The 23601-nt window shown below is 39.4% G+C and overlaps 2 protein-coding genes across 2 annotated transcripts in view; one reads left to right on the forward strand and one right to left on the reverse strand.

The window, feature by feature from the left end:
• The window catches only part of ctnna2 (catenin (cadherin-associated protein), alpha 2), a 307282-nt gene that overhangs the window by 104261 nt on the left and 179420 nt on the right, over nucleotides 1-23601 (reverse strand). The gene's annotated exons all lie outside the window — the stretch shown is intronic.
• On the forward strand, nucleotides 17279-21787 carry lrrtm1 (leucine rich repeat transmembrane neuronal 1). Its single transcript, XM_069167095.1, has one exon. It carries the CDS (start codon nucleotides 18560-18562, stop codon nucleotides 20135-20137), a length of 1578 nt encoding a protein of 525 aa, XP_069023196.1. The 5' UTR covers nucleotides 17279-18559; the 3' UTR covers nucleotides 20138-21787.

Here is a 23601-nt window from a genome sequence, read left to right on the forward strand (position 1 = left end):
CATGCTGCACCAGTCTCTTATTTATATATGACGGACCCTAATTTATGTCTGTTTGGCAACTCTTGGCCTATTAAAGAGAATGCCTGGTGCAGCAAAACTTCCATATGCTACATGACTGAGACACTGTATAAAATGGTTGGAAGTAAAGCCCATGCTTAGCAATCATCAGTTCTGCTACATAAAGACCTGTCAAGCGATTCCATAAAAGACTGCATGTGTCCCTATGTATGATCAGGCATGCAATGCCAAACTTAATTGCTGGATAATATCTTTCAGGACATTTATGACATAAAATTGAATGTGCTTTACATGCACAATACTAACACCGGTATCCCAGGTAAAAGTCTGTATTTCTGCCGTCCGACCACCCGAGACTCCCTCCCTTCGCGAACTTCCTCATTCTTTGTATTTCGTCACTCAACCTCCTCTATCAACTTTGGTCATACACACGAGTACTTTTAAGGCCTTGGCATAACAAAACCTGACACTGACACACTACCCCCTAGTGGACTGACGGGTTAATTATACATTTTGTCTCCCTAAGGGTCAGGGACATTATAATGCCACAATTCGCTTTGCCTGGAAATAAGTTAGGGTTATCTGGGAGCAGCATAACAGGAGCTTGTGGGCATCACGAGGAGTGTGGAGTGTGCCTCTGGGCTGGTCAGCCTTATTTTCAATGCTGTGACAGGGTCAGGTCTCTGCTGTGGGTTATCATCTTAATTATGCGTGGCCCATCTGGTAAACAAAGCTCTGGTGCAGGTGGGCAGGTGAGAGAGACTGCAATTAATGTTGATACTAAGGCAACTTGAACAGTATGATGCCAATAGTTATGGTGAGCAGTGCTTTTTTCACCCAGGTTAGTTGGACTGAAGGTTTAATGCAATGCTTGCAATATGAAATAGTGGGCTAGTTGTGGGGCTGAAAATGTAAAATTTGTCCATAAAGCCAAGCAGAAAACTGATATTAAAAAAGAAAATCAGCTTCTGTACATGTATGGCTCTGGTACTTTGTGAAGGTCAACATGAACACATATAGAAGTTGCAGATTAAAATTATTCCCTTAAATTGAAGGCTCTTAAGATTCAAATAAGTTCGTGAAAGAACCGTAGTTTGGCAGTATGTCAACAAGTTCATGGCTTTGTAAACAAAAGGTGATTTTGATTCTCCTCCAGATTGTAAAGGTTCACATTACTGGGGTGGAGAAAGTAAATCATGCAAAAAACATTTTTAAACAGTAAGACACAGCACAATACACACATATACTGTACACACACAAAGCACAAAGATGCCAGAGCAGAGGCGAGGCTGAGAATTTCTCTTCTTGTCAGAGGATTTAGCTGCCATTGTCTGCTGCCAGAGACAGCACTCTGCATTTTAATCAAGGGTGCAGTTTTGAATCTAGTGTTTTTTATGATGTGATAACAATTGTATTTTTTGCTTCTAGCGAGTGGGACTTGGGGATGTGTCATCATGTATCGTTGCATTGCACAGATCTTCTATAGTCACTGGGCTGTAGTGAACTGCACATTGCCCCTGTGGTCAGTTTACAGCATGTCGTACACACCTGTAGGAGGGTAGTTAACTAGACATATGGATATATGTGTCTGATGACGAATCCGAGTTGTAACAGAGTTAAACAACGTGGTCAGTTTTGTGTGATTGTTCCAGTAAATAAGGAAGGACACTAAAAGGTGGTATTTTCACAGTGAGCATCTTTAAGGTTGAATTTAATCTCCCAGACAAACTAAATCAGATTAGATAGAGAACATTCAGGTTAAAATTTAGAGCAGGAACATCCTGTAGGTCAGTATACTTACCTTTCCAAACCTTTAGAAAATGCTTTAATGAATGACTAAGCTAGTAACATGACAAAATCTTTTTTCAACACTGTGGAAGTGTTTGGTAGCTAAAACACAGAGATAAATGCAAACACCTATGTAATGAGCTGCAATGATACACAGATAAAAAAAAATCACGGGCAAAACCTAACATAATTTTGGTCATTACCTGCCGAGACAAATGAGCAACACCAACCAGCCAGATTCATGGACAAAATAATTGGATTTATTTCAAATAAACGAAATGGGTTAAAAAAGACACTGGTTTGTAAATATTACTTGTGTTGAACCAGTATATGTTCACACCTTGTAACCCCAATAAGTATGTGGAACAGACTCAATTCATCATCAATATTTTACTGTAAACCAGTAGAAAACTAAACTGATGCATTGTATTTTTAGGACTTCAAGTGCAAGACGATTGAGGAGAACTGACCATGTATTATGTTATTCAATACACCCAAGGACAGGTTAGAGCTAGATGCCCCAGCGAAAGCATGGACATCCACATTAATAGTTCCTTATTTTTAGCACATAGAGAGCACACTAATTCCTCTGCTCCTTCTGTTTGTGTTTTGACAAGATTCCAGCCTCATATCTACAGACTGTGGTTAGTCAATGTTAGCTACACAGAAGGTTCGGACATACTGAGTCCAGTGGAATCTGCAATCTGGTCTGTTTATTCCTGTGACTTGATTTTTGACTGAAAATATGTGTAATTACTCAGTATTAACAACGTAGACATTTTACACATCGTGCAAAACCAAAAGAAATTTGAATCACATGAATTTACTACTCACTCCTAACTGTGATGGACTCCTTTGGCAAACAAAACTACTAAAAATGTGACTATTAAATGTTGCCTTCAATTTAACACAAATATCTATTTTATGTCACTTAGTCTACAATGCCTTTGGAATCATTACAGTTTCAGTTATTTAACTAGTTTCAGTTTGCTTTAATTCAAAAATCCTCAGTCGTAACTTTGGAATTGGGCCTTCTGTGCAAAATGGTTTCTAACCCTTCAATTATTAATAGTAATCCATGCTTCCATCCTTTGCCCGTTTGTCTAGGATGGCACATGTGTGCACAGCATGATTTCAGCCAAAAATCTACAGAGACGAGTATCCCACAGAGCACTGGTGTCATTTGCCCCACTTGTAAACAAATGCCAACTGCCAGCTACTATAATACAATAGACCCTGAAAAACCATGAAATACCAACATAAATTCCAAAGTCCATTTTCAACTTGTCAGTAAAATAATTGGTGAGATATATGCACACCAACTGATACATGTGAGCAATGATTTTGTTATACTTATGGCAATTGACTTTTAAACAGGGGTACAGATACAGAGTACTGTGAACTATATATGAATAAAATATTCCCCAAATGTATGTTGGATATTAGGAATTATCCTTTCATTTCCTTTGACCAGGTCATTGCCCACAAACTAGAGGTTAGGGAATAGGGTATAAAAAAAATACAACTTACACAACCACCCTCGGCCATTTTTAATGTGTTGTGGGAATTTCCGCTGAACAGAAATAGTATCCCTCCTTTTTACTGAATTCTAGGTGAGATAGAGGCAGTGAAAGCTCATAACAAACAGGTGTTCTAAATTTGTTATAAACTTAAAATAAAGGTAGTAATAAATTATTCACAGGTACAGCCTGGGTGCTGTGCTTTTACCGTTTAAAATTGTGTCGTCTATGAAACAGTTACCTATTACTACCTGGGCAGGATGCAGGCCAGAAATATCTGGTATGTAAGACAATGGTTTTTGGGGGACCACACTTGTTTTCTTGCCTGGTATTTTAAGACCCAAATATACTTCATGAATAGATCGGGTCTACCCACGCTCCAGTGGCGATTGATCCAGTCGTTGCATCCTAACGGGCATAGACGGCCGGTTAATTGTGAAACTACTGAAGTCGCCTTTAACCACTCGGTGTTGACCACTATATCACGTATGCTGTGTCAAAATTCGCCGAGCTTTAAACAACATAGATGTTCCTTCAATGTGAGTGCAACATCCTGTCCGTAAATGACCATTGCAAACTTTGTAAATAGATAGAATAAATAAATTGAGTAAATTTAAGAAGCATTGTTCTTGCTCTGATTTCAATTTCTCGATGTTTGCGAGCATTATTACAACTGATCGTATCGCTTCATCTAGCTTTACCACTGCCACCACTGTTGGAGCTCCATTTTGAAACAAACACCTCACTTTTAATGTCATCACACTTAGCCTGTTGATCACTGAATGGTCCAAGTGGCTGCGCAAACATTTATCTGAACAGGGTTTCCTGAGCATCATCAAAGCCAAGACTGAAGCTGTGAACAATAGTCGGTCAGAGCCAGGCTGCTTGTTTTAGCTTTTATTTACCTTTTGTTCATTGTCATATTGGATGAAAATGAATAATCTATACTGGAAATGGAGTGTTGGAAAAAACACCAGGCAACTTAACACAGGTGCATCATATGCAGACCAATAAACTCAAGCACACCGCCACACAAAGGCAAGCACACTCAAATACTTGAGTGCAAGATTACAGTGTTTAACCACTAAGCTGATGTCAGTGTAATTTTATCAAGTGCTAGTTCACCTAACTTCTCCCAATGTGACCCTGGTTGCTTCCTGTGACAGAGCGAAACATGGCTTTAAAGGACAAATCTGACATTATTTTAACTTTTGCATCACTGTTATCTCCGCTGTTATCCCCAAACCATTAAAAGACATGAAAAGGCCGTGCTGTTACTGAGATTGTTGTTGGGTAACATGTTTCTTCACTGCGATCAACACGAGTAGATTTATGCTGAAACAATTCTGACTGCATTTTTTATGTCTGAGATCAGCTTCTTGTCTGTGTGGCAGACACCACACTGGGGGCACATGATTCTGTGTTTACACTGCTCTGCTAGTTTGACATTCCGGGAGGAATAACAGTTTACTGGCCCAAAAGAGTACCCTCAGGCTTCGGAAGAAAAATGTCTTAGGATGTTTATCAAATGTGTTTGTGTGTATGAAGAGAAGACAAAGCATTCAGTGGTTATTTGCAATATTTGTAGAGTCTTAATTTGTATTGCACAACAAACTTTCCAAGCAAAAGTATTTAAAAATACAGAGGAAACATGGACAGATCACAATGACCTTCCATATACCTTTTGATGAAATTGCGGAAATTGCTTTTTGATTATCTGATGTTTGTAAAATGGGATTTTGGGCATGAAGATTTGACAGAGGAACATCGCACTCTGAACAGACTATCTGTTGCTTTAAAGCAAATGCTAGGACACAAAAAAGCCTATCACTGTTTGAAATGAACATCCGATATGTTTGTCATAATTAACTGCAAATGCAAGGCTGAAATGTTTGTTTTAACAATGTCAAAAAAGGACCTACAGTCTGCCTTTTTCACAGCAGATTTCTGGACTTGTCCTAGAAGGAAAAGCAGTGGTGTTGCTGAAGGCATTCAGGCTCTGTTGCCTCTGTCGTGTGTCCCGGTAAGTCATGACAGTGTGACAGTCGGCCGGCATGCAACATACCAGGACCTGAAACTGAAACAACTGGATGGTCCTCAGGTATCATTATCATTATTTTATCATTTCTGTGCTTTTCCTTCTGTGACATGGCAATCTGTCTTCCATGAAACAGGCCTATGACGGCACATCATACAAGGTGATAGTTATTTAATATTATTGAACTCTTTCTAATTAATACGAGAACACAATCAACCAATCATACTACACAAAATAATCATGTTGACTCTTCCAAAATATACAGCATTTAGTTCAAAGTTAAAGATTTCTTTATGTTTATAATAGGTGTCATGTCATGGTTATAATAGTTCAGTTTCTTATACACTCCTTCTCATAAATTGCTTCCAAATGTTGATATTGATTTATGTACATGGATCCAGCATTTCCTTGTTATATATTTTGCCTTGCTGCTGATTTGGGCTGTTAGGCTGAATTATACACGTTGTGTGTCTTGTGTTGCAATGGCATGTTACATTTTGAGAGGCTGTGATGAGATATTTAATGTTTTTTTTGTTGTGGTTTTGTTTGTTGTTTGTCTTTTGTTTCTGTCATTTAAAATTAAAAAAAGACGCCAGAGCGGCATTAATATAGTAATGATGATTGCATTTTTATTGCGCCATGACATCTCCCAATTCATCAAGTCAATGAGTAAATAAAAGAAAGTTAAAGTCAGTGAAGAGATCATGGATTACCTTGCGGAAAAAAAACAACACCTTTTTGTTTCACATGTTTTCCACATGGGACACAGGTGACCATGTATGTCACATGTTTACAACATGTTGCAACATATGATAACTTGAGGGAAATTTGTGGAAAATGTTTGAATCTACATGGGCTTCACACATTACACTATGAAAATGTTCCAAAACCACAGAATGGACAAAATGCACTTTTCACGTGCACAATCATATATGTCATGTGGTCACGTGATCAGATTCATTTTTGAATATGTGAAATTCGTGTGGGTTTTCTGTAAGGGTTCTTTTATCAAATATGAATATTAATTATGTTCCCTTTGTCATATTAGAATATAGTTTTGGTGTATTTAGGAGTTTATCTTTTAGATAGTTTCTTTGTAATTGAGAGATGCTAAATAATACGTATGAGACTCAAATATTATATACGTATTAATTATGAGAAAAAACTTACTGTTTTCTTTTCTTTAGCAAAAACAATGATATATGATAGCTCTGAATTATGTATGTCACTTTTTGTTGTTGTTGTTGTTGAATTAAATTGCCATGTCATACTTTTTTAATGTGTGTGTGTGTGTGTGTGTGTGTGTGTGTGTGTGTGTGTGTGTGTGTTTTAAGGATAATCTGAAGTGTGACATGATGAATGTATAGTTAATTCAGGTCAAGAGACATTTTTAGGAAACCTCGGTCATCCCCCGCAGTGTCTGTAATGAATTTCAATGTCATCCTGTTTTTCGGACATCACACAACTAATTACTATCAAGGTCGGACTTCGGTAATTGAGAAAGAGAGCTGCTGCGTACATCCCCACCTGTGGCACTCACATTGTGAAAGAGCAGCAGGGAGGTTCTTGGCATCAGTCATTGCCATTTTTATTAAGCATACTCCCTCCTGAGATAACCCGTATTTAATGTCGCCACGACCCAGGCATTTTCTGAATGGTGATACCAGTAGTTTTTTTTTTCCCCCATACAAAATGAACAATGAAAAGAGCATTTACATGAAAATCAGAGGTTGATTAAAGTCAGAAGGCCATTTAGGATGCTATTACTGATCAAAACAGTAAAGCAGACTTGTGTGCATAATTACAGGCTGAGTCAAAACTGGCATAAAGTAAAGTAATAACTTGTGTTTCCAGCATACAATTGCTACAAGTGCAAGTCTAACTAAGACAGTTTTTGTGTGGAACAAAATTCAACAAATGAAGCTTAGTGAAAGCTCGGTCAGAATATCACTGCCACAACCTCTGTCGCTGAGCCAATCAATTCACTGTTGTCATTTTCGTAACCGCTCCTTTCTCTGCAGCTGTCAGATCGATGCATCCTTCCTTCACCCCATTCACCTCCAGTTTTCAAGAGGACCAGTATTCATGGCTTCTTCAGCTGAACTCATCAGTAGTCATTCTCTGCATCACATCCATTCCTATCTTCAGCATCATTCCTCACCCCTGCTCCACCACCACCAGTGACCAGACGTGACATCATTATGGGGTCTAACTGCCAAAAGACACCTCATATATTTCTTCAACTTTTCTTTATTTTGTAACCATGTGAAATAAATCATTTACCTAGTCTGCCTTTTTCATTTGAGTCTTTCTTCATTTCAATTTTAGATTTAGAGATGCATGACTAAATTTGACACACAATTACCTTTTTTATATAATCTGTCCTTTGCAACAAAGCTCTATAATGAAGGTTTATTCAGAGTTCTTGGTTAGCGGTCTAACCTTACATTGTGGCAGGGACACAAGGGATAAAGGAACAAGTAATTTTCTGTCAAAATTTACAAGTGTTTCAGCCTTTTGCATCAGAGTCCTCTGTTTGCTGCATTCTGCTCTGCTTCATCCCAACATGAGAGAGGTTAGTGGACACATGAAGGATGTGGAGGCTTGTTTGGCACTGGATGAGGCAACAGGCCATAGTACTTGGGGTTATCAAAAGTGGGGGCATGCTGCTCCAGAGAGCTGGGTTTAGAAAATGGGCTTGGTGGCTCTCAGTGGGATTTCTGCATCATCTGACAGCTGAACAAAGTTTCTTTGGCAGACAGAGTCTAGTCACAGCCACTGTTTGATGTAGCCTCTGAAGCCAAAAACATTAGAGCCAGAACACAAATGCATAAAGAAACACACTAAGTTAAAAGGTTAAAACATGTAATTTAATTAAATACTGTTTATGCAAAAAAGAAAACCCACACACACCAACCTGCCAAATGTGTGTGTAAAACTGGCTGTGGCAGGTAGCTGGAAATTTGTCCCAGCTGCGGTGGCGGGTGAAAAATTTGAATCTTGTTTTCTGTATAAAAGCATGTCCAACACTAAAAATGTGACTTCTCTGTGTTGTGACATGGCACAATCATTGTGTGTATCTCTCTCTCAGCAGGGAACACCTTACTTTTTGGCCGGAAGAAGTTTATATCCATATTAATTCTTACTCTCTTTGACAAATACACACATAGAGGCACTTCAACTGTTGAGTTTCTTCCAAAAACCAAGCCAACACACAAATCGTGATAATTACCAGGTTTCTAGCTTTTTGTATTTGCTTTTGCACATTATTCTTATCTAAATTATTATTATGTGTTGAACCAAATGAGAAATGTAGGGTCAAACAGGACCAACAGTAAACATATTTCCAAAGACAGCTCCTGTAATTACATGTCAGAATGAGTGTATCATGCTTTTGGTCACCTCAAAATCGTATTTCTTCTTTTTTTTAATGATGTGGTTCTGTTGGTTTCATCAAACCATGACCTCGAGCATTAAGCTGTTTGGAGCTGAATATGGAGTGTTTTCAACGCCCCATACTATGACTGTTTACTTTGCCAGAAAATGGTGGTTGGGAACAAACAGGCACCCTAAGTGAAGGAGTTCAAATGTCTTGGAGTCTCGTTCACAAGTGAGAATACGAAGGAGATCAAAACGCGGTTTGTTGCAGCAGCAGCAGGAATCCAGATCTGTCTATCTGCCTCTTTGATGCTACCCGAATGGGACTGTTATAGTGGTAAAAGTTCATGCGTAGAATCAGAGCGATCACACAAACCGTGATCTCTTCTCTGTTCACGGTTGCCTTAAAAACAGGCACTGTATTCCTCTTTGTTACTTTGTTTAGATATTTGTATCTACTTCACAATACGCTTTGTTAATCTGACAACCAAATGTAGTGTTTGACTTGCCTGTATGTCTGTCTGTATGGATATTCACTGATCTCGTCTGTCTGTCACCTTTATAAATTTTGATATAACTACAGATTTTCAATGTCTGCCCTTTTCCACCACCACCCTTTTCTTGCATCATGGATCATTTGCCTCTTTTTTATTTTTAGTGTATAGGGTGTTGTAGCTTGATGGATTTATATTTTTATGGACATATACAAATAAATACTTTTTGAATAATTTATTAGGAGCACATGCAAATCTATACAGCCAGCCAGATCCTTCAAATATCTTTACCTCAGCAGAGACAATGTCAAAAGGTGCAGAATTTCTCTTTAACCTATCATTTCAAAAGGACGCGTTATCAGTTATTCGGCCACCCACCTGAAATTTGTGATCCCTACGCTGTAAAGAGTTTACAGAAAACTGTGAAACAAAATAAAGAAAGAGACGGGAATATAATTCTGTGGGCAAAACAGAGAGTCAGTGAAAGAGAAGAACAACATGTTCGAGGGGTCACAAGTGCAGCAAGTAGCTAAAGGCAACTGTGGTGTGAAGAGAAGTGTTCCTGAAACCACAAACAATTCATCAAACCTTAAGCTAAGCCCCCCCATAACAAGAAGAACAGGCTTTAGCGGACACATGATCACTGAACAATTAAAAAGAGTCTTACGAGGAGTAAAGGATAATTATCAAGTAATTTGTGTGTTACAAGACAACCAAAAACTGTGAACAAATACTAGGCTGATCACTATTCCCATTTCTACACAATTCTTTGGAGACCATCGTATACTCGACAAGAATAATGCACTGCACAAACTAAAGAGCCTTTGTGATTCACAACACTCTTGATGCCGAAAATATAGAAAGGAGAAGACAACTAAACCTTTTGCAGAAGTAACATGGACAATGTGGTCGTTAAGGCCGATCAGCAATGGTGTATTAAGGTTAAGGTCTCGCCTGTGGTAATGTCTGTTCAAAGCGATACTAAAAATGGAGCATCTACGCAATGTTTTATCACGACTGCACAATTTACAGAGTGCAGGGCATTATTTTTGTGTTCGGAGACAAACGAAACCAAAGGTGATTTAGGATCATACTGTTTCTAAAAGCCACCCCCAGATTCATTGGCACACACAGTTTATTTCCTTCCATCAATGATACACTAAATTTTCTTTACCCATTTGGACCTTTTCAGACAGTGTCTTAATTCTTCTTTTTGTCATGATCTATATCGTATCGTCATCACACCACACCAAAAACAAAACACCAGAGCTTCTCCCAGCTTGCCATCCATTCTACTATAAATGCCTTTAACATGCATCAACCCAAACTTTCAGTCACCACTAAAGCCGCAAATCACGCTCGTGATGCAATATTGGCAGTGTTTACTGAAGCAAACTTTGCATCACACAAAAACATGCCTAAAGGAGTTGTAACCCATAGCGACAGCCATGTTCTCCCTGTTGCATGCTCCACTGAACATTATGATGGTGGTATTGTTTTTCATGTTTTGTTTACGCCAGCTGCGGTTGATATACGCTCTTTTAAAGTCATAAGAAGATGGAGACACTTAGATTCTTGCAATATATTGTGATGGAAACCCCTGGGTTACTGTCTTCACAATTTTGATTTATAAGATGTACATCGGAGATAAGTCTACAATGGTAATAATTAGAAATGCCTATAGCTATCTCAGTTTATCTTTGAGTGGATTTCTTTTGTTTCTCAGTTCATTCTACATTTCTGAATATATAATGGTATTAAGCCATCTAAAATATCAAAGAAGATGCGAAATAAACACTAAAACTAAATTGAATGAGCCCAGCGCTACGATTCGTCCACTTGTGACCTTTTTTAAATTTAGACAACCTCTATCTGCTGGGAGTCACACTTCATTGTGGATGCAGAATCATCTCTTACTATTTCCTCACCACACCACTGATAGACACTGTGGTGTAAGAGTCTCCACTGACCACCACCACAATCTTTTCTAAGATGCCCATCAACATTATCTCTGCAGCAGGCCAATTAGTTATCATTTGCCTTGTTTTTTGGACTCACGCTGTCAGATGTCCTCTGTTTTAATAAATGATTCAAATAATAGGCCTGTAATCAGTGGCTAATATGATAAAGAGTCTCGTTTGATCTCCGAGATCAATTCCATCTGCTGACGAAAATAAACATTTTGTTTTAAAACTTATCCTTGACTAACAAATACAATGATCACATAGCTGATGAAGGACTTAAAATCATGCTTTAGCAGTTACATTTCTATTTAAATTGTGCTTGCTAGTTTGCACAAAAACATATTTTAACAAAACTACAGTAGCAAGTCGAGACCAGCATTGCATGAAAGTGAAACTTCTGACCAAGGTTTTTTTTAAGATGAAGGACAGCATGCTGATGGGATTTATTATCCAGATTTATTAGCAAAATAGCTAGCAGTGCAGCAACCCTGGCTGGATCAAAAATGTGTTTTTTGCGTTTGGTATGCATGGTTTTAAAATTTTCATGGTTTCCTTATTGACAAGCTCAAATACACATTTTCATATTGTAAGATAAAAAATATTCTTAAATATAAAAAAGTACATAAACACAATGTATTAAATAAAACCTTTTGGTTAAAGCAAAACATCATTATAATCTGCTCATTGGTTGAACAGCAGTCATGCAAAACAATGTTTTAATCCCAAATTAAAAAAAAACAGCTTTCTTTCTGTGATACAAGCAATGCCACAACTGGTGCCTGGGAAGGACAACAACCTATACTAGTTGGGACACTTTTATTATTGTTATGATTTAAGCTAAAAGACAAATAATTAAATTTATGTAATGTATTAGTTAAAAAGAAAATATGCTCATACACCATAATTCAGTAATATGGCCTGTTTGTATGACTGTTTATGTGAGTGTGTCATCAGGACTGGGTGTTTCATGCCCACATACACAGTCACACACTTTCACTCCCACTTGTGCTGACCTTAACTCCAAAGCAGAGAGCCAAAGCTCTTAAAGTCTTAAACTGATGGTCTGGAGACTCTCATCTCCTGTCCGCTGTGTCAAGTCATTATAGTGCACCGTGTCATTAGCTGATGGTGTAGTCATCCATTACAGCTGAGAGGGAATATAGCAAAGGTGAAGCCGAGATGATTCTAACTTCAAGATGTCCAGATCATGTGAAGGACAACTTTTCTTCTTTTTGCTTTGCCACTCAATATATCTTTGTCGTAGTTAAAACTTCACTGACTACTTCAGTGATAATGGTTGGTCTGTGAAATTGGATCAAGTCTACAGAAAGTACTGTATGCTTTCATGCAAACTCTTTAAATTCAGAAACACATTTATTTAGAATGTGTTAACTATTGCATTAGGGAACCCTCTTTCTCCATCCATCAACTTTACTTTGATGGAGATGACAAAATAACTGTGCTGTTGCTTGACAAAAAATAGTTTTCCTAATCAAAATAAAGTCAAAAAACAGGATATTGACTGAGGACAAATGAGGCTACAAACAAAAGAAAGTAAATGTTATATTTCACTTATTACACATTTACTTGTAGCTCAACCAAAAAAAAAAAAAAAAGGTCAGTGCGACTGTCAGACAATGATTTTAACAACTTTTTTCTCCATAAAGGCACCTTTAGATTAGAGAGTAATAACAACCTTGTAAGTTTAATGGAATGTCATCACAGAAATACGGCTCACATTTTGTGGGAGCCATGTATCCTGCGTCATTTCATTGCATTTTCTGACTGGTCATCTTGAGTTGTGGCAGCAGTCACAGTGTGAGAATTGGATCCCAAATTTTTGACTGTGTCTAGAGTTTGCAAAAAATACTCATTGGCCATTAAAGCTGCCAGCGTCTCACAGTTTGACCATATTTTTTTAAAATGATTTTCGATACTGGTGACCAAAGATTTTACCACGTTTCTCTCATTTTACAGACACTTGCATCTGAGACAGCCTAAAATCACACAGTGTAAAGTGGCTTCAAGTGGGAATTGTGATGCTCCTAATGGCATATTGAGTAGGTTAAGTCTTGGAATGCCATGGAAACTACAGTGCAGGTAATTTTGCTCTGCTTTGTATAATTATAGTATATCTAGGGTTGCAAAAATCCAGTGTAGAATTAACTTCCTAAGACATACGTTGGTATGCTGTGCTTTTGACCTCCATTGTCAGTGGTGGAGGGTTTATTTTCCTTTATTTTTAAGTTCCAGACCTCAAACTATGTAAATAGTACAGGTAAATTTGAACAGAGGCAAAGCATACATCAAGCCACTGCCTGCAATGCCTGAACATATTTTCTTGCTGTAGAGACTAATGCAGCTGATGCCCAAAATAGAAGTTAACAAAATACAAAATTAAATAAAATGAAGGGAAAAAACATTAAATAATGCAGCAAATGGAAACATCTTAACTGTCACAGATTTAGTCTAAATCTTCTTTTATGTCCCCTGTTTCACCTCTGCCCAATTTTCCACAGCATACCAACACTCGATGTCCTCAGTCTCTCTTCCTGGTTTCAGCCACATGACTTCCACACCCAGCTCACCTGTTGCCAATCCACCAATCAGTCTCAGTGTATCATACCTGCCACCTTGCCATTGTTATTTGTCGGATCATAAAACATCTACATCATCTAGGCTCCCGATTGTTCAATATGTTGTCCAGTTTCATTTTTTTTCTTTTGTCAGGTACCTGCAGCCAACCTGCCTGTAAGCATCTACCTTGCATTTTGAAACAAACCAACAAAACTGTCCCTGCCTGCCCCTGTCTGTCCTCCTTCTGGCTCTCCTGGCACAAACCATGGTTATACCTACGCATTTGGCAATAAATATTGTTTTATGTAATCTAAAAATGCATCTGTGTACTGTATCAGAGATTAGAATATGTACATCGATAGAAATCCACACCTTAACCTGAGCCTTCCATTCAGTATTTGTCAGTAAAACTCAGTAAGATTGACATAGCACAGATTTGCATAAGAGACAACAACCTGAATTGTTGGTCGTGTTAACTGGCAGCAAAGGTCTGTACTGTTGTTTCAGTAAAGGGTAACACCGCTAGGTTGATGCACTAAACCATTTTATCTACTGCTATGTACTCAACATAACTTCAAAGCTAACACTTCTGTTTCAATGTAGTTGAATGTCTGTGAGATAAGTACAGTAAAATAACAGTAGAAGCTGTGGAAATCCCGGGCTCAGTTAGGAACGCGAGCGCCGCACTACCAGCACCATCACAATTTGTCTATTCACTGTATTTCTTGTTTTAATATACTGTACACTATTTACCCAGCCTGGATTATGCAGATTATTACTGCTTCTTCTGAGTCATTTTTGTTGATTTTTTTCCCCATGTCAATCTTTGAAAAAATGAACAAGAGAGCTTTGTCAGTAAATATACAACAATCTCGGAGGAAAAAAGGTCAGATGGTTAGAAACTTGGCTGATAGGAGGAATGTAAGGCACAGTCACAGCTCATTATCTCTGCAAATTAATGGGAGAACGGTGACAAGGCTACTAGGGATTCCAGAGAAGTGCAGCGTAAGACAAGAGTGAACCTTCAGTGAAGAATATTTATGTTATAGCTTCATGCTAATATTATGTGGCAAGCAATTACATCTGTATTCAAACTGGATGGCCTAGCCATAATTGACAATGACATACAACGCCTGGCTACAGGACATTTTGATTAAATGAAGAATGTCATACTCCAGTCTTTACTCATTATACTCTAGCCTTTATTGTTGGCAAGGCTAAACAATGAATATCAATAGTTTTGAGATTGATTAATTATGTAAGGTCATATATGAAAGACATACATCATGATGAGTACATGTTAATGTATTGAGTGGATATAGTGGTGATTCTTAATTATATTATTTCAATTATCTTACATTAAATCATATATATACAGTATATATATATATATACATACACAGTGCATCCGGAAAGTATTCACAGCGCTTCACTTTTTCCACATTTTGTTATATTACAGCCTTATTCCAAAATGGATTAAATTTATTTTTTCCCTCAAAATTCTACACACAATACCCCATAATGACAATGTGAAATACATTTTGTTGAAATTTTTGCAAATCTATTAAAAATCAAAAACGAAAAAATCACATGTACATAAGTATTCACAGCCTTTGCCATTACACTCAAAATTAAGCTCAGGTGCATCCTGTTTCCACTGATCATCCTTGAGATGTTTCTACAACTTGATTGGAGTCCACCTGTGGTAAATTCAGTTGATTGGACATGATTTGGAAAGACACACACCGTCTATATAAGGTCCCACAGTTGACAGTGCATGTCAGAGCACAAACCAAGCCATGAAGTCCAAAGAATTGTCTGTAGACCTCCGAGACAGGATTGTATCGAGGCACAGATCTGGGGAAGGGTACAGAAAAATGTCTGCAGCATTGAAGGTCCCAATGAGCACAGTCGCCTCCATCATCCATAAATGGAAGAAGTTTGGAACCACCAGGACTCTTCCTAGAGTTGGCCGCCCGGCCAAACTGAGCGATCGGGGGAGAAGGGCCTTAGTCAGGGAGGTGACCAAGAACCCGATGGTCACTCTGACAGAGCTCCAGCGTTGCTCTGTAAAGAGAGGAGAACCTTCCAGAAGGACAACCATCTCTGCAGCACTCCACCAAGCAGGCCTGTATGGTAGAGTGGCCAGACGGAAGCCACTCCTCAGTAAAAGGCACATGACAGCCCACCTGGAGTTTACCAAAAGGTCAGACCATGAGAAACTAAATTCTCTGGTCTGATGAAACAAAGATTGAACTCTTTGGCCTGAATGCCAAGCGTCATGCCTGGAGGAAACCAGGCACCGCTCATCACCTGGCCAATACCATCCCTACAGTGAAGCATGGTGGTGGCAGCATCATGCTGTGGGGATGTTTTTCAGCGGCAGGAACTGGGAGACTAGTCAGGATGGAGGGAAAGATGAATGCAGCAATGTACAGAGACATAGTTGATGAAAACCTTCTCCAGAGCGCTCTGGACCTCAGACTGGGGCGAAGGTTCATCTTCCAACAGGACAACGACCCGAAGCACACAGCCAAGATAACAAAGGAGCGGCTTCGGGACAACTCTGTGAATGTCTTTGAGAGGCCCAGCCAGAGCCCAGACTTGAACCCGATTGAACATCTCTGGAGAGATCTGAAAATGGCTGTGCACCGACGCTCCCCATCGAACCTGATGGAGCTTGAGAGGTCCTGCAAAGAAGAATGGGAGAAACTGCCCAAGAATAGGTGTGCCAAGCTTATAGCATCATACTAAAAAAGACTTGAGGCTGTAATTTCTGCCAAAGGTGCTTCAACACGGTATTGAGCAAAGGCTGTGAATACTTATGTACGTGTTATATTTTCGTTCTTTATTTTTTAACAGATTTGCAAAAAATTTAAACAAACTATTTTCACTTTGTCATTATGGGACATTGCGTGTAGAATTTTGAGGGAAAAAATGAATTTAATCCATTTTGGAATAAGGCTGTAACATAACCAATGTGAATACTTTCCGGATGCACTGTATATATATATATTTGTACATACACACTACATTATCAGAATATTTTTAAATGTTAAGTTCCATCATTGATTATTCCCCAAAAAACGTCTCATGTTTTACGTATTATTTTGTTGTGGTATCGTTTCAGTATAGTCATAATTATAATAATAAAGAGTCATAATTTCTGTATCCTGACAACGCTACATGCAAATCACTCTGCTTTTGTGGTGGAACTAATATTGGATGCTTTTTCCTACGTTGTACATCGCAACTCGAAAATCAGGAAACCGCTGTCTTATAGCAACGTCAAAAGAGGCCCAATTCATTACAGTCAAGGAGGGAGGGATGGAGAGGATGAACGAGAGAGAGAGAGAGAGAGAGAGGGAGAGAGAGAGAGGGAGGGGTGTGTGTGTGTGTGTGTGTGAGAGAGAGGTGGGGGTGGAGGGCGCATCATTAAAGCTCCTGGTTTAAGCCCAGCCCATTCTGGATATGTAAATGTCTGAAGCACAGAGAAAAACACAGCAAGAGAAAAGCAAGGAGGGAGGATGCGAGAGAGGAGGAGGAGAGCGGCATGAACAAGCGAGTGAGCGATCAAGGGAAAGAGAGCAAGAGAGTGAGGAAAGAGAGCGAGCACTCTGAATTGTGAGTGGCTTACGACACTCAGTGAACAGAAGGTGCTTCTGCATGCGCTGTCAGTGTACTGGTCTGCTGCAAGGGATTGCGCGCTCCTTTGCTTCCCACATTTACCGCCCCTGCCTGCCTACCAGCAGCAGCCTTCAGCAGCCTCTTCCAGCTGGCTGAGAAAACACCCGGAGAGCAAGGGACTGAACGGGACCTGCAAGCCACGGGGGATGCGAACGACTTCTTAACCGACGTGAGCCACTGAGATGACAAGGAATACTGTTACACAAGAAAACAGTGACGGGTTCACCTCTTTAAATCCTGCTTTTTTTTGGTTGTTTTTTTCTCTCGCATCCGTCACTGAAAGCATGATTAACCGCTTGAATGGATTTAAACCTTACAAGTCAGTGATTTCTTCCAGAGATGGACGATAACACATTTTGACAGATCTGCTGAAAACTAAGGAGGGAGGGGAGGAGAAAAGAGCAAGACAGATATTTAAAAAGATTCGTCCTGGCTCTCTTTTTTTTTTTTTTCTTTCTCTGGTTGTCTCTTCTTCCCTCTGATCATTGCAGCAGAGGACTGCGGAGGAGCAAGAGACAGAGCTCATGCATGCAGACAGGGGAACTTGCACTTCCTACCATCTCGCTGAAAGCTACTTGGATTCCTTCTCTTTCTGGCTCTTTCACTTGAAGAGAACTAAGACATTGTAAGCCTGCCAAGGATCTGGTGACCACTGAAAAGAGAGGGAGGGAGGGGGGTAGAATTTGTGCCACAGTGGGGTCTTTTTTAGATTCGCACATAATTAGTGTTGGGGCACAAAGCGAGATGCTGAATGGAGATTGTCAGCTTTGGATAGGGGTGAGTAGGAATCTTTTCGAATAACATCGATCAGTGAGGACAGTTTTATTTTTCATCCCCTCTACTGTCCACCCACCGCTTGATATCTAACATAAGCAACGAGACTTGCTCTTTATTCTTTTAATTTTCAACAAGAATTCCCTTGGTGGACTGAATAAAAGAAATATACTATCACTGCCTTCACCAAAAATAAAAATAGAGAACGTAACAGATTATTCCATTCATTAAATATGATGTGATAAATATGATCTGATAGGTGCAAAAACAATATCCAAAGTGGTTCAATGGACATTTTCTCCCGGACATCCCTGGATATTTATGCTAATGGATTTCCTTCTAATTGGACTGTACTTAAAGTGGCCACTGAAGAAGCCCCCTGGGTTGATACTGTGTTCATTGGGCATTTTTCTAAGAACAGTGACTTTGGTAGAGGGGGTTTGTCCAAGGCTGTGCCGCTGCGACAGCAAGCTGCTGTACTGCGAGGGGCTCAACCTCACAGACATTCCCCGCAATCTGAGCAGCGCCATGGGCCTGTCCATGAGAGAGAACAACTTGACCGAGCTGCGTGAAGGCCAACTGGCTGGTCTGTCACAGCTCACCTGGCTCTACCTAGATCACAACAACATTGACATTGTAGAGGAGGGTGCGTTTGACCGGCTAAGACGGGTCAAAGAGTTAGACCTGAGCAGCAACCGGATTGACAGTCTGCCAAATGGTACCTTTAGGCCCCTCCCAAACCTGCGTATCCTGGATCTCTCATACAACAGGCTGCAGGCACTAGAGCCTGACCTGTTCCATGGCCTTAGAAAGCTCACCAATTTGCATTTGCGCTACAATGCCCTGAAATTTGTGCCAGTGCGGATTTTTCAAGACTGCAGGAGCATGCAGTTTTTGGACTTGGGATACAACCAACTGCAGAGCCTGGCAAGAAACTCCTTCGCTGGCCTCTTCAAGTTGACTGAGTTGCATCTTGAGCACAATGAGCTGGTTAAAGTCAACCTAGCCCACTTTCCTCGCCTCATCTCTTTACGTACTCTCTACATGCACAACAATCGTGCCACTATCGTTGTCAACACCCTGGACTGGACATGGCATTTTTTAGAGAAGATTGACCTGTCATCCAATGAAATCGAGTACATTGAGCCACATGTTTTTGAGAGCGCACCCAACCTCAAGGTCCTGATGCTAGACTCCAATCGTTTGACCTCCGTGGACCAGCGCATCTTGAATTCGTGGTCTTCTCTGGAGAGCATCACCCTCGCGGGGAATGACTGGGAGTGCAGTCGCAACGTGTGTGCCTTGGCCTCTTGGCTGAGTGCCTTCCGAGGCCAGCGTGACAATTCCCTGCTGTGTTCAAGCCCTGACACCGCACAGGGCGAGGATGTGTTGGATGCTGTCTATGCTTTTCAGCTATGTGAGGATTCCCCAATAGAGGTAACCACAGCAGGCCTGTATGCCTCTACAAGGGATCTGGCCATGGGTGGCTCTGTGTTCCTGGGCCCATTCACTCCCAACCCCTACGAGGGTGAGGGTAGTGAAGTGGTCACCAGTTCTTTTACTGTCACGGTGGGCCACGATGACCTGGAGAGCACCATGCAGATCCACAAGGTGGTGACCGGCACCATGGCACTCATCTTTTCCTTTCTCATCATAGTGCTCATGCTGTACGTGGCATGGAAGTGCTTTCCAGCTGGAATAAGGCAACTGAGGCAGTGTTTCAGCAGTCAGCGCCGTAAGCAGAAGCAAAAGCAAAGCATGCAGCAGATGGCTGCAATTTCTACGCCGGAGTACTATGTTGACTATAAACCTAACCACATTGAGGGAGCTTTGGTAATCATCAATGAATATGGCTCTTGCACTTGCCAACAGCAACCTTCTCGGGAATGTGAGGTGTGACCCTGCTTTTTGAGTAAGTCTTTACCTGTGATTAACTGGATATACAGTAAATCCCTTTTTGGATACACTGGGGAGGGGGATATTGTGGGACAGATTGGATCTTTTGGACACTTTTTACACAGCATCTCACTGTGATGTGGAAGGGGTATGCTTTATGTGGCTGACTATTTTGTGGTGGATTTACTGCTACTGCTATCTACTGCTGATCTAAAGTCACAGGGCATAATGGGCACCTGACTCTTGGACCTGTTGATGCTCTACACAAACACAGAGAGGAATACATTGTGGGCACTGAGGCTTTTCTCTCACAAGGATGGATATTTGAGCTTTAATGTGTCTTTCTACTTCAGGACATTTAATTATTGTTTGAGAATAAACTGGGGACACAAATGAAGAAAAAAAAAGAAAAAAACCATTTGTATTATGGTACACACAATATTTGACAAGCATTTAAAATATTGAAAACATGTTTAAGTTGAATTGAAAATGTAAAAATAAAAGTCTGTGTAAGATATGTTAAAAGACAAAGTGCAAGTGTGGAAAACGATGGAAAAAAAGATAATCTATTTCTTTTGTAAACTACAAAAAATGTTTAAATAAATGAATTGCTATTCACAGTAAACTCATTTGTACGTGAGAAGCCTGTCAGAGAGGATGAATGACAATAGACACTGTCTTTGTGCTCGTGGACTGGAGAGCCATGACTCTGCAGTGTATCGAACCAAAAAAAAAAAAAAAAAAAAAAGACTAAATACAAAAAAAATAAGAAATAAAAGGGGCAGAGGGATATCTGCATTTCATCTCCAATGTAAAATCCATGGTCTAAATTTTAGATCTCTGTTTTGAACACATTTGTTGTTTTATCATTCATTGTGTTGGATCGCTATCAGTGTAGTTATTTTCCCATTGCCTATCTGTGAATAGATTCAAATGATCTATTTCATTTTTATCAGTTAGCATATTTTCATTTTATTACATCACTATTTGTGTACCATCCAAGTAAAGAAAGCAGAGTGTCCAAGATCTAAAGCTATGCCTCTCATTGCTTCTCACTCTTTGGCTGCCACAGAGGAGTGTTGCCTCCTTTTACTGACTCAAGCACACTAAAGTCAACAATCATCTAAACCCATGCATACTTGAATCTAAATACAATTCAAGTAATATCAGAACCGCTAAAGAAATTATGCATCGGCTTCAAGGAAGATTTGCACACACAATATTCGTCACTGTGTTTCCATGTGATGTAAAATGTTTGTTGAATACAAGGCCATTACAGGTGTATATATATCCTTCTTCCTCTGGTGTTCATTGTGTAAATTAGTGCACTGACAGATGTTGTGATTCCTGGGTCCTTTGACATGAACAGTGTGTTGTGTGAGAGGGAGATGGAGGAACACAGCGATTTGCAGAAAGAGGGAACAGACTGCTCTCTAGTGTGCATATTCTCATACTGTGGCTGCATTTTACCTATTGTGCACCATGTTCTGCAAACCTTCACAGCAGGGGCAACATCAATATACTGAATTTGCAGCAGCTTTTCTGAAAAAAGATCAGTGCATCAATTTGCATCATTTTTTTTGTGTTATTTTGCCATAAATTAAGATAATGTTTACAACTTGTAAGTCAGCAGGAATAAAAATGTTTTGAGAACTCACTGACAATCATTACATAATTAGTTCCAATACGAGTACATTCTATAAATCTTCAAATTCTCCATTAACATTGTAATTACAGTTGGTGTTCTGGTGTGAAGAATATGCAACGGGTAAGACTTGGTTGGTTCTGGTGTTTGGTGTGTTTTAAATTGGTCGACCTTGTTGGTGATGACACAGAGCCTGCAGTACGCCCAGCCTGAGAAGAAGTGAAGAGGATTTAAAGGCCCTCGGGCAATAATGTGCCTGGAAAAAAACTGTTTTGCAGGGGCTGGGGATTCATTTTACTTGAACTGCACTACTACACATTGGTTCCGACATGGACTATTGTTGACTAAAAAAATGTCTGGTAAAGGCATAAAGGTAAAATGGGCAAATATGTTGACAGTATTTTGTGGAAATATTCCAGATATTGGTTACAATAATTTATTACATTTGTGTTTGTTCTTGTAATCACAAGATCATCAAATTCTGGAGAGACTGACCGAGTGAGCCACAGGGTATCCATACTAAATTACCTTCTTGTCCTCCCTCAGCTCACAGGATTTCTCTCAGGTATAATCCCATTAGATACTAATTATCCTTAATAATGTGAAGGATATTTGCGGAATTCAGTATTTTACACTTTGTTGAAGTTGAAATTGCTTCCTTCCTTCCTTCTTTCCTTCCTCATTCAGTTTTTTTTTTTTTTATAAATGCAAGAAGCAGTAAATATATATCTTTGGTTGGAACATTAGTACATGGTATAACTATCATCTCAAACAAGTATATATATTTCCACCAAAAGCTTTTAACATGAAAGTTAATCAATCCGTTTTCAAACTATGACTTGTCTGTAGATTTGTATGCGAGTTCCTGCTCACAATCATTTTCAGGGACTTTGTCTTTACACATATCCATTCCAAATGCGTGACACATTTTAATCTGATACTGATGTCAGTAAAACAATGCTGTCTTAATAATTAACATCAAATCAATTTCCAAAGAAATGCCCATGTCGGGTGAAAAATAATGGTGGAGTGTGAACTAAAGCTACATTTTGTTGTCAAAAGTCCACAACCTCCTTTCATTATGCTCATTAACCCTCTGGGGCCTCTCCAGTTGTGAACAAAAGGAAAAACAAAACTGATATTTTTGTTTGTCACCTGAAGCCTTAGGCTACATGTTTTTGTGTTGAGAAGTAAATACAATTTAATAAATTCAAATGATGTTTTCCTTTTTTTTTGTTTTACTAATTATAGTATCACATGGCAGAACACACATTTAAACAGTTGAGGTTCTGCTGAATAAATAATATCACTTACTTGTTTGTATCCCACAGTCCTGAATTTAAACAATTTTCTATATATTGCAGCCAGTAAAAGGAAAACAGTAGCCAATACCCCAGGGGGTTAAATGCAGTAAACAACTTTGTAAATAGTCTGCATGTAGTGCTCAAGTAACAAAAGCACTAAACTTAGCAGTTATTTGTTAGGAGGCTGTTTTAGGGAGTCATCATAGCTTCAAGTAGCAATGTGGGATTTACGAGACATTTCTTATTTATGATAGCAAAGGTGTTCTTCCACATAGCAGTTAAGCTGTCATATCATGTGAATGCGACTTAACATAGCTGTTCATCATGACCTGCCATATCATGTGAATGCGACTTAACATAGCTGTTCATCATGACCTGCCATATCATGTGAATGCAAATGACTGCTGTATGTACGGCAGGGCATCATGATGGTGACAGAGATTTATTTCCACCCTCATCTTCACATCCCGTTCAGAATTTTCACACCCTTTGAGTCCTCCACAGCCTTTAATCATGCA

Source organism: Embiotoca jacksoni, unplaced genomic scaffold, assembly GCF_022577435.1.
Source record: "Embiotoca jacksoni isolate LCO1_2020_lvr unplaced genomic scaffold, fEmbJac1.0.p SCAF_4, whole genome shotgun sequence".
Classification (NCBI taxonomy): Eukaryota; Metazoa; Chordata; class Actinopteri; family Embiotocidae; genus Embiotoca; species Embiotoca jacksoni.